The sequence below is a fragment of the Nuphar pumila genome, chromosome 2, assembly GCF_984573655.1.
Source record: "Nuphar pumila chromosome 2, dmNupPumi1.hap1.1, whole genome shotgun sequence".
Taxonomy (NCBI): Eukaryota; Viridiplantae; Streptophyta; class Magnoliopsida; order Nymphaeales; family Nymphaeaceae; genus Nuphar; species Nuphar pumila.
In genome coordinates, this window is record NC_143250.1 from 1,312,289 (window position 1) to 1,324,935 (window position 12,647).

At 38.0% G+C, this 12,647-nt stretch overlaps 1 protein-coding gene across 1 annotated transcript; it reads left to right on the forward strand.

Moving 5' to 3' along the window:
• The first annotated feature begins 1,189 nt into the window (after nt 1-1,189).
• Nucleotides 1,190-6,815, forward strand: LOC149844398 (peroxidase 3-like). The gene is made up of 5 exons (XM_089997140.1): nt 1,190-1,243; nt 5,419-5,562; nt 5,863-6,054; nt 6,148-6,310; nt 6,403-6,815. Exons 1-5 carry the CDS (start codon nt 1,190-1,192, stop codon nt 6,813-6,815), a joined length of 966 nt encoding a protein of 321 aa, XP_089853266.1.
• The last annotated feature ends 5,832 nt before the right edge of the window (nt 6,816-12,647 follow it).

Consider the following 12,647-nt stretch of genomic DNA (forward strand, 5'->3'; position numbering starts at 1 on the left):
CAACAAATGTTAAGAGTCAAGTTCATCATCCTCTTTTTCCTATTGATGTCGGGCCTCTCGTTGAACAATGATAAGTGTTGCATTTCCATGATCAATGTTCCTCCGCATATGCAGGTCATCGGTCAAAAGCTCTGTCAGTGCGTCACTTCGGATAAGTTTTTCTCCTACCTTGGTATGTCGCTTCAGTTCTCACGTGTTCCATCGACTGCTTGGAACGCCACTCTCCAAAAGGTTTCTGTGGTTTGGGCAAGGTAACAATAAAAAACGTCACCTTGTGGGTTGGGACAATGTAAGGTTGTCACAGAATAGAGGGGTTTGGGGATTTCAGACTCCAGGTTAAGAAGTATTGTTATGGTTGTTAAGCAAAGCTGGCTTGCACACCAACCGGGGTCCCCTTGTGCAAACTTCCTTCTGGCTAAATACGGATCGGTGGAGTCTTTGTCTGGGGTCAGCGTGCGATTAGGTCGCTCCTTTGGCATCTGCGTAGATCGTGGATTCAAGCTTGGTCTGCTGTGTGGGGTGGCGAGGGTGACGACGTCGCTCAGAGTCAGTTCCTTTGTAGAGAGATCACCCCGAATGGCTCCTTCTGCAACAGAGACACCTATCATTCTCTCCTTCCGGCAGGTGTGAATCGATTATCTGCGAGTATTATCTGGAGCAACGGTCCTCCTCCGAGAGAGCGCTTCCTTGCTTGGCTTATTCTGCAAGATCAGGTGCAGACGGATAGCTTCCTCAAGTCTATAGGTTTCTGCATTGTGAATAAATGTGCTCTCTGCGAGGGGGGCGAGGAATCTGTGTTGCACCTATTTTGGGAATGCCAGGTCTTTCAGAATATCTTTAAGGTTACCTGGAATAAGTCGGTCGTGTGCATGCATCAGGAGTCTTTCGTTGTGGACCTCTTGTGGGGCCCCTAGCCAGTTTGTAGATATAAAAGTTGGTGAATCATTTGGAGAACTTGGTTGCTTTCTTCCTGGTGGGTTGTTTGGATGTCGTGCAACAATGCTATTTTCAGGCAGATCACGGTTAATTTCAACTAGTAAATTATATTCTAGTGGATGTATACGCATCGTTACGCATCTGTCTTCCTGATCTTCAGTGCTACTTGTCGCTAAGGCCTCTCTCGGATCCGGACGGATCGCCTTTGTTTCTGATTTGTACTTTGTGCTTCTTCTTTTTCTTTTTTTGGTTTATGTGTTCTTTGTCGGTTTGGGTCCTGTGTGTTTTGTCTGCTGGTTTCACTGTCGTAAAGTTTGTCTCCCTCTCTCTCAGCACCATTTGGCTATTTATTGTTCCCTGTTTGTTTAAAAGTTTTTCATATTTTTCTTTATTTTCAGTAAAATTGAATAGGAACAAGCAGACATGATTTATTTTCTTTATTTTTTTAGGCAAGCTGGGGTTAGGCAGACCCTTACCAGTTATACAACGACGATACCTTTGGGATTCCAATTTGCAACTTGCTAACAATTGACCATCTGCGCTCTGTTTTCTCAACACGTTGATGCTCGTTCACCTCCTCATGGACCACCCACCATTTTTTTTACCGTTAACTTTAGGGACCCCCCTTGTCTTTCGTAATCACTTTTAAATTTAGAATATCTTGTCGTTAAAGAGGACAAACTAAAGTCAACTTTAGTCCTTGCATAACTTTAATTTATAATTACACAAAACTAGCCGTTGTAACTGTAAAAATTATCCCCTACGCCCTAAACCCTAAATTCTAAATCTTAATTCGTTAAATGGCATGACCCCTAAAGTTCAGCAATGTGAGTAGCCTGAGTGAGAAGAGTGTCTCTCGTTTTTACATTTGGCTTTGGAAGCCTTGCCGCAGAAAATGCACACTGAACTTTTGACATCTTTCAACTTGAAAACCTTAAATCAGACCCACCTAACAAGATGTGCGGAGCCCCTGTGGGCTAAATGGATGTCCTTTGTTTATCAATGATTGCTCCTGTCAAGAGTAATTAACAATCAGTGCATTGGTGCACAACCACCTAACTAAGGGCATTTCTTATACTCCTGTTGAATTTTTTTGAGTAGGTTTATTTCACCAAATATGGGCTTAGCAGAATCATTCAGTATGTAATGCTGTGACTGGTGAGGGAAGGCATATATATATATATATATATATATATATATATATATATATATATATATATATATATATATATATATATATATATATATATATATATATATATATATATATATATATATAGAGAGAGAGAGAGAGAGAGGAATATGTAAAGTAGCAAGGATTTTTGTAGGTTTTTTAGCAAATCTAACCCTGCATATGCATTTGCCTATTGGATCATCCTAATCAAATCAACAAATATGATTTTTTATGCTTATATATTTACGAAAATTTTGAGTTGTTGATTTTCAAGTCTTAAAAGATCCTTTTTATACATCATAATCGGAAGATCCAAGAGTTTGTTTCTATAAAACCATGTAGTAAAATTTTAGAAAACAAATAAAAAAAAAACTATGAAAACTTTGGTGCATACCAGTTTACATATTTGTTTGTCTGTTATATATATATATATATATATATTTTGGTGACATTTCTACGATGAGGAACTCTCACCCTAAACCGAGCCACTTAATAGACAGCGAGGCAAACCCCAGGTGGGACCCACGACCACCAGACTTACGTGGCCCACCTTCAAAAGCTGGAATTCGTTACTTGAAGACATATATATATATATATATATATATATATATATATATATAACAATTGACTTGAGTAGTTAGCATCTAAGAGTCGTTTAAGTGGCCTGGTGGCTTAACATATAATTTACTCGGTGTTTTGTGGGCAGCAATTCTTGTTCTTCAGTCGGTGAACTTGACCCCATTAAAAAAGTCCTTTAGTAGTTTATTCACGAATCATCTAAATTTATGTTTGGCCCTTTTGACTAAGAAAAAATGCCATGTTTGTATAAAATTGTATCTGTACAATGTACTTGTATTTGCGTATGATACATGTATTACCAAATTTCTTATAGTTTTGAAAAAAATGGACAAAATATACATCATCCCTACACTGCTTACATTCGATAGTTCAGACCCGAATGTAGTATAGTAATTCAACATTAATGTCTGTGAATTCCAGCCATCGACTAACATAAAAGTATGGTCTCTTCAGCATTCAAGGCTCCAACTGGTTTCGCTTTAAGTGAGAAACTTCACGTACAAATTCAATGATATGTAGCAACCTTCCTGTTTCTATCAAGCGGAAAAAAAGGATGCATTTTTGCCAAAAATGATCAAAATTTAGGCTCCGTTGGGTGATGGTCCAAGGATGGGGTTCATACCAATATAATGTTTTCAGTGTATAGGCCCCGAATCGTTTGGCCAACGATTCAGCTGTATTGGCCGATAAGTGAATCGTTCTGTATCGGTCAAAAAATAATATAAAATATTATGTGTCAATCATAACGTGACACATGTCAAAACCATTAAAATAATATTAAAAATTAATTTTTAGTATTTTTTTACATTTATTAAAAAATAGCCAATTCAGGGGTGAAGCGTATCAATTTTCTGCCAATATGATATGTACCGATACTGAACATAGGTCTGTTTCTAATCAATTTGTTACTCAAACTGCAGTACAGATCAGAAGATACAGTGAAGTAAGGAATAAGAGAGCACTCATCTTTTCTAATTAACCATATTACGATCTTTGAACAAGTGAGGTTGTTGAGACCATGTTCAGTTTGAAACACCAACACAAGTTAAAATTAGTTGCCTCAAGTTTTAGAAGACCCTAACAAGATCTGATCGTCCATCAAATTATAAGAGTATGAACCAAAAACATAAAAAATGGACTTGGATAGGCCAGGTATCTGACCATTATTGTGGTTCCATATTACGGTACAGAACCAGCTCATCAAGACAACAAGATTGAAACAACATAAGTTGGCAAAGCACTGAAGGATTTGACTAGACCAATTCTAACGGCAATTTGAGAGTTGATACTTGACATATATATATATATATATATATATATATATATATATATATATATATATATATATATATATATATAAAGAGAGAGAGAGAGAGAGAGAGAGAGAACATGCCCCCTTTTCTGTTAGGTCACCATTAGGACCCTCCAAAAAACATATTTTTAGTTGTTTTATGCTCTATCTGACCGTTAAATGTGTTTATTATTTTTTACTCAATAGAGAACATGTATTAGCATCTTTATGTTTAGATGTGTATTTTAAAGAGGTAAAAAAAATCAACAGTTGATATTGTACTAAAATTTGATGATAAAATATTCAAACTTTTGCATGAAATCAATTTGGAACAAAGACTGTTTCTTAATAAATAAGCAATGGTGCACACGTCTAATGGTTCAGATCAAGCATAAAACACCTAAAACTGTGATTTTTGGAAGGTCCTAACAGTGACCTAACGAAAAAGGGTATATATATATATATAGAGAGAGAGAGAGAGACTCTTAGAAGAAAATCTCTTGTATTATCCTATTTTTCTTAGATAAGTGGTTCCCGGACATGAAAACAGAGCTTACATTTTTAACATGTAAGTCCTTTCTTAATGTGCTAAAGCAAGTAGGCAGTATCTTCTTCAAGCTTAGCTGTTTCCCACTGAATGCATCCATATATCTTTCATTAGACATGCAAAACCATTTAACTCAACATTTAACACCCTTACATATAACACATGCATAAAAAATATACCAACATATACTCATGTACACCTTGTATATATACTTGCACGTGGATTCATGCATAATATCTGCGAATTCTCAGACAAAGTTACTGAACACACGGAAGCAGAGGAGCAATAAGAACAACCATGTCCACTATTAGACAAGTTGTAAAGATATAGAAGAGGGAAAAGTTGAGGAAAGGCTTAAAAGTTTACAGGGAAGCAAAGCCCACACAGTGGCCTAATAGAAAAATAATATTGGAGTTGGTGAGCTAAAATTGATATATAAATCCCCAACAGACAGGCATGCCTCCCCATCTGTTACTTTTTACTTATTATAAACAAATATGATTCATCATTTATCAAAAAAGATTCTCTGACCTGCTAATCAATGACCAAAGTTTTCAGTCCCACTTATGCTGTCATGAAACCACTAAACTGCACGACTCCTGCTCTCTCACTTCCGCGTGACATGTTTTAAATATTATAAAGAGGAAACTTTTAAGCAAATGGAATATTGAAAGCACAAGGGTGGCTTTCATGAATAGAAAAAAATCACCTCTTAATATGATTGAACATCTATAAATAGAGGGTGCCTTGAGCTGTCTATTCACACTTCAAAGCTCATTTGAATTGTTAAGAGTTTTGCTCAACTGAGTGTGGGGGGAAGAGAATATGAGAAATATGGGATGTCTAGCTCTTCTTGGCTTCGCTCTTTTGGGCCTGCTTGGTGTCTCTCAGGCTCAACTTAAAGTTGGGTTCTATGACCAAGTCTGCCCACAAGCCGAGAGCATAATTGAAGGGTTTGTGAAGGAACACATTCCAAATGCACCCTCTTTAGCAGCTGCATTGCTAAGATTGAATTTCCATGACTGTTTTGTGAGGGTCAGTAAAAGTTGGTTGGCTTTTTATTTTTGTTGTTTTTTCCAAATTCTGCTCAGTGTCCAAGTTGTTGCCAAGTGTCTGTCAAGCCTCTTTTCATGAAAAACAAAACCTGGACAGACTGTTGTTAAGTCTCTTCTCTGGTCACAGGTTTCATGGATTTCTTCTTGTCTTTGTGATAGCAATATGTATAAATGACTTGGTTATGTTTCTGCCGTGAGGAACATGGGAAAGCCTGGTCCAAGTTCCTCATGTGGCAGCTCTTTGGTTAGTAACTGACTCAAGAAACATGGACTTTCTCAGGGCTGTGATGCATCTTTGTTGCTGAATTCCACCAAAAATAACACCGCAGAGAAGGATGCCGCGCCAAATATGAGTCTGCGAGGTTTTGATTTCATTGACGGAGTGAAGAGCTTGGTAGAAGCAGTGTGTCCAGGAGTCGTCTCATGTGCAGATATTATTTCATTAGTATCAAGAGATGCAGTTGGTGTTATAGTAAGACTACCTGAACACAATTACCAAGAATCAAAGATTTTTTGCTTATGAGTTCTTTATTGAGCTAAACACACTGGAACTCTTCTGTCACAGGGAGGTCCTTACTGGACAGTACCCACAGGCCGCAGGGATGGAATTGTTTCATTGGCTTCTGAGGCATTAAGCAACATTCCTCCTCCAACATTCAATTTTACTTCTCTGAAAGCTAATTTTGCAAACAAGAGTCTTGATGTGAAGGACTTAGTTACATTGTCAGGTGAATCTTCATCAACACCTGATAAATTTATTTATTAATCTGAATTGTTATAATGATAGTACTTATGGAAATTTTTCCTCTGTTTCTTGCAGGGGCGCACACGATCGGCATTACTCACTGCAACTTTGTCTCAAACAGGCTCTACAACTTCACAGGAAAAGGTGATCAAGACCCAGCTCTAGACAAATATTATGCCGCAAATCTGAAGCAATACAAGTGCAAGACTCCTGCAGATAACACCACCATTCTAGAAATGGATCCTGGGAGTTTCCAAACCTTCGACACCCATTATTACACTAATGTGGTTAAGAGAAGAGGTCTGTTCACATCCGATTTTTCCCTGCTTACAGACAGCACCACAAAGTCCTATATTGATGGAATACTCAGTGGCTCCATAAATTTCTACAAGGAGTTTGCTTTGTCCATGGAGAAGATGATTCAGATTGAAGTGAAGACTGGAACTGCTGGTCAGATAAGGAAGGTTTGCCGTGTGGTGAACAGCTAAGAAGCGGGGTTCTTACATTGCTCCAGTCCTTGTGAGCACCGATCATGTGTGAAGTCATTTGAATTATTTCATTTGGTTTGTGTCTGCTTAATTTGAAGTATGTGAGAATAATCTCCTATTATTGTCAATAAGATCCTATTATTTGATTTTCAGAATTACTTGCAACTGCTTGTATTGCAATATCAATGAAGTATCTTCAAAAAGAAAAGAGTCTCAAAAAAACAATATATATCAATGAACTATGCAGTTTAAAAGCAACAGTAAACTGCTATTCACGAAACAATTAAAAATTTGCATTTTGGCAGTTTCATTCTCAATAGCAATAACCAAAATTTTTCTGATTATACAGCAAAGATCCGTAAATACTTCTGATTCGCTGCCCAGCAATTACATCTGCTCTCCCCTTGCTCTCCGGTCTATGTCCCGATATTCCACAATTTTATCATAGCTTGCTTGAAATCATTTCTGAAAAAGCATTGGATTATTGGCATAAGGTGATGCTTGTCTACTTATATCAGTGAACTCGAATTGTTGATCTAAGTGAAGAAATGACTTCCCACTCAGCACACCTTGATAAAATGAGTTATATAGAGTAAATGGTGCACTTGATACCTGATTCAAGAAAACTTTTGGATCGGTTGCAAGGTTAGTCACTGGAATTAGAGACGGGGGGGGGGGGGGGGGGGGGGCATTTTTTTGGTAAGGCTTGCAAGCATGGTAGACTGGTAGAGTCCACTGTTGGATCAGGAGGACCGGTTCCTTGGAAATTATACAATCGGTCAATGGAGTGACTGAAACCAATGGCATGAACACCTACATTTGCATCAGAAAGCAACACCTATGATTAGTTTATATAACCATAACCTCAACCTTTTTAAATTTATATATACATTATCTTCTTAGGATAAAGGTTGGGTGGATGAAATGGAAAAATGCAACTGGAGTGTTGTGCGATCGTAGAAAGCCATTGCGGTTGAAGGGAAAGTTTTATAGGACGACTATTAGACCCGCTTTACTATATGGTACGGAATGTTGGGCTGCCAAGAGACATCATATTCAAAAAATGAGTGTAGCTGAGATGCGGATGCTTAGATGGATGTGTGGAAATACAATAAAAGATAAGATTCGGAACGAGGAGATACGTAAGAAGGTAGGTGTTGCACCCATTGAAAATAAGATGTGAGAGAATCGTTTACGATGGTTTGGACATATTCGGCGAAGGCTTAATGATGCTCCAGTTAGAAGGTTGGAGAAATGGGAAAATATATTAGTTAAAAGAGGTCGGGGTAAGCCTAAGAAGACTTTGATGGAGATGATAGGAAAGGATATGAATGCTTTGAACCTCACCGAGGACATGGCATTGGATAGAAATGATTAGAGGAAAAGGATTCATGTGGAAGACCCAAAACGAATTTCTTTTTTGGTTCATATCGCTGACCCCAATTGTTTTGGGATGAAGGCGTAGTTGTTGTTGTTGTTGTTGTATTATCTTCTTAGTTGCTTCCTTTCTGTTTCTTAAAGAAATTTTTCTGCGTTTTCTCAGTATAGCCATACATGCTGAGTTTATTTTATACAATGGCATGGTTATGATCAAACTTAATCCATAAGAAACGAGTCTGTAATAGAATGTATGTACAAAAAGAAATGCAGCAAGTATAACATTTAATATGGAAGCTCTCTTCGGATGGGAGATTTTCGGTAAAGTCTTGTTACCGAGCATCATCTCCTAATGCAGTTGGGCTTTCTGACCAAAGGGGGGGGGGGGCTCTTTGGGGTGACGCCCCCCGCAAAGAGGATCAACTTTTGTATGGTTGATTTTGATGGACAAAGTTAAATCAGATTCATTTTTAAAATCAAAGGGTTTTCACCTTGCGGGTAAGTGCAGAATGTGCAACTCTTGCGAGAAATCAACAAACCATTTGTTTACAACAACAACTACGCCTTCATCCCAAAACAATTGGGGTCGGCGATATGAACCAACAAAGAAAATCATTATGGGTCTTCCACATGAATCTTTCTCCTCCATTCATTTCTATCCAATGCCATGTCCTCGGTGAGGTTCAAAGCATTCATATCCTTTCCTATCACCTCCATCCATGTCTTCCTAGGCCTACCCCGACCTCTTTTAACTAATATATTTTCCCATTTCTCCGTCCTTCTAACTGGAGCATCATTTGGCCTTCGTCGAATATGTCCAAACCACTGTAAACGATTCTCTCTCATCTTATTTTCAATGGGTACAACGCCTACCTTCTTACGTATCTCCTCATTCCAAATCTTATCTTTTATTGTATTTTCACACATCCATCTCAGCATTCGCATCTCAGCTACACTCATTTTTTGAATATGATGTCTCTTGGAAGCTCAACATTCCGTAGTATATAGTAAAGCGGGCCTAATAGTCATCCTATAAAACTTTTCCTTCAACCGCAATGGCATTCTACGATCGCACAACACTCCAGTTGCACTCTTCCATTTCATCCACCCAACCTTTATCCTATGATTTACATCTTCATCAATTTCTCCATACTTTTGAATGATAGATTTCAAATATTTGAAAGAATCATCCACCGGTATTTCTTGCTCACCAAGCTTCACTACACTCCCATCACTACTTTGTTGCTTACTAAATCGACATTCAATGTATTATGTCTTACTCTTACTCAACTTAAAACCCCTTGCTTCCAATGTCTGTCTCCATAATTCTAACTTAGCATTAACCCCAGCTCTAGACTCATCAATCAAAACAATATCATCAGCAAACAACATACACCACGGCACATTTTCTTGAATTGATCTCGTAAGTTCATCCATCACTATAGCAAATAGGAAAGGGCTTAAAGCAGATCCGTGATGTAACCCAACCGTTATAGGAAAATTGGTTGTCACCCATCCACAAGTGCGGACATTGGTTACTACTCCTTCATACATATTTTTAATTATACTAATGTACTTGAGAGAAACACATTTCTTCATCATTGTCCACTAGAGAACGTCCCTAGGTACTTTATCGTAAGCCTTTTCCAAATCAATAAAAACCATATGCAAATCTTTGTTCCTCTCTCTATTTCTCTCAATAAGTTGTCTAAGAAGATGTATAGCTTCCATAGTTGATATTCCAGACATAAAACCAAATTGATTCTCCGATATAATGACAACATTCCTCAACCTAGACTCAGTCACCCTCTCCCAAAGTTTCATAGTATGACTCATGAGTTTTATACCACGATAGTTTGTGTAATCTTGTATATCGCCCTTATTCTTATATAGAGGCACCAAAGTACTCTTCCTTCACTCATTAGGCATCTTATTTGTCCGCCAAATCTTGTTAAAAAGATTTTTCAACCATTCTAAACTTTTCTCTCCCAAGCATTTACAAGCCTCAATAGGTATACCATATGGGCCAACTGGCCTTCTTGATTTTATTTTCTTCAAAGCCTCTGCAATTTCTTTATGTTGAATCTTGTGCATGAAGTCATGATTCATCTCATGAAAAGGAATTGAAAAGTTTCCAATATCCTGAGCATGACTTTCATTAAATAGCTTATCAAAATAATCTTTTCATCTCTCCTTAATTTCCTCATCTTTGACTAAAACCCTTTGTGTTTCATCTTTGATACATCTAACCATACCCAGATCCCTTGATTTCCTATCTCTCATCTTTGCAAGCCTATAAATATCCTTCTCGCCCTCTTTGGTATCCAACTTGTCATAAACCTCCTTATATACCTTATCCCTCGCATTCCGAACTACTTTGTTAGCTTCCTTCTTTGCTATCATATACTTCTTCAAATTCTCATTATCACGACTTTTACTTAGATTTCTATAACACTCTCTTTTAACCTTAATAGTTAATTTGACATCCTCGTTCCACCACGATGTATCCTTACCTAGCGGTGCACCGCCTTTAGACTCACCCAATACCTCCTTAGCCACCTTTCTTATGTCACCCGCTATCTTATTCCACATAGATTTTGAATCCTCCTCGAGACACCAATCAACTTCCTTCACTACCCGCTCTACAAGCATTCCTTGTTTAGCTCCTTTCAGTGCCCACCACTTAATTCTAGGATTTATCCTATGTCTATCCCTTTTGCGGCATAGTCTAATTCTAATATCTAAAATTAAGACTCTATGTTGTGTAGCTACACTTTCTCTCGGTATAACCTTACAATCGATGCAACAATTCCTATCTCTCTTTCTAAGTAGGAAAAAATCTATCTGACTCGTATTAACCTCACTTTTAAATGTTACTAGGTAAGACTTCATCTTCCTAAACCAAGTGTTTGGTAAGATCATATCATAGGACAAACCAAAATCTAAAATTATTTCTCCACTTTCGTTTCTTTCTCCTATACCATAGCCTCCATGGATACTCTCAAATCCATCCCTACTAATGCCTACATGCCCATTAAGGTCACCGCCGATGAAAAGTCTTTCTCCATAAGATATCCCTTGTACTACTTCATCTAAATATTCTTAAAATTGACGCTTAATGGAATCATCTAAACCTACTTGAGGTGCATAAACACTAATAATAATAATATTATATGTACCTAATATTAATTTAATAAGTAAAATCCTATCACCCTTCCTACGGACCTCAACTACATTATCTATAAACTCACGACTCATAACAATCCCTACTCCATTCCTATTCCTATTTATTCCTGTATACCAAATCTTATATCCCCAAGGTTCTATCACTTTTGCTTTCTCACATACCCATTTGGCCTCTTGTAGATATAAAATATCAATCTTTCTCCTACACATAACATCTACTAACTCTACCAACTTACCAGTTAAAGATCATATGTTTCAAGTGACTAACCTAATTTTATGGTCTTGGACTAACTTCTTTACCCCCACCCGTCCAACAAAGTGAGGGAGCCCTTGCCTATTTGACACCACAACCGGGCGCCAGTGTGACGCGTCGCTTCCAGGCGACAACCTAGCAACCCTTGCACATTTATCACTGTATCCGGGCCTATAGAGTACAGCGCGTCGCACAGTAGGGAACACCCCAACGAAATTCTCATATTGGTTCATATTCATAGGGTATGACTAAGTTTTTATGTTGGTTGTCACAGGCCTACCGCAACCCTCCTCCTTTATCCGGGCTTGGGACCATCAGTGTATAACTAAACAGTTATGCACAGGCCGAGTTGACGAACCATTTGTTTAATTACTCTATATTTGCGAAGGACATGCAACAATAAGTGTGGGGAGATTCGGGTCAGCCGATAACACTGCCATTCTTTTTGGGACCTTTTTTCACAGAACTTCTAAAAGAAAGGCCCCAAATGGGTTTTCGTGCGGCATTGCTGGCTTTTGATGATACGGAGGACAATCTGGTTAGAGAGAAACATGCGGACATTCGATAGATACCCCAAACCGAGGGGGGTCATCCTTGCCATGATCCAATGGGAATTACGACCAAGATGTAAACTGAAATGGCATGATTCAGATTTGCAATGAATTGATGTCCCTAAGTTCGGCCGTCCGTGAAGATGAAGAAAACCCTTTACATGATTTATTTTCCTGTCATTTGTACCTATTAGCCTTACGGTCACATCTCGTCCTCTATGTACGTGATGAATGTTTTTGTTTTTTGAAAGGCAAGCTGGGGTTAGGCAGACCCCTACCAGTTATACAACGATACCATTGGGATTTGAACTTGCAACGTCCCAAACACAAGGTGACATGCACGGACAAGCGGAGCCACAATTTGGTATGATGAAATGCTTATTATAATTCCAATGAATTCAACGTTTTCCTTTCAAAAAAAAACATTTAATACATGAATTTGCTCATGTACTAAAAGGCTACTGA

Bases quoted from the DNA above. Each gene is read 5' to 3' on its own strand.
- LOC149844398 (XM_089997140.1), top strand. From the start codon at position 1,190: ATGTGTTCTTTGTCGGTTTGGGTCCTGTGTGTTTTGTCTGCTGGTTTC. The intron at 1,244-5,418 runs GTAAAGTTTGTC...GGTGTCTCTCAG, and splicing joins TGTCTGCTGGTTTCACTGTC to GCTCAACTTAAAGTTGGGTT. The intron at 5,563-5,862 runs GTCAGTAAAAGT...GGACTTTCTCAG, and splicing joins TCCATGACTGTTTTGTGAGG to GGCTGTGATGCATCTTTGTT.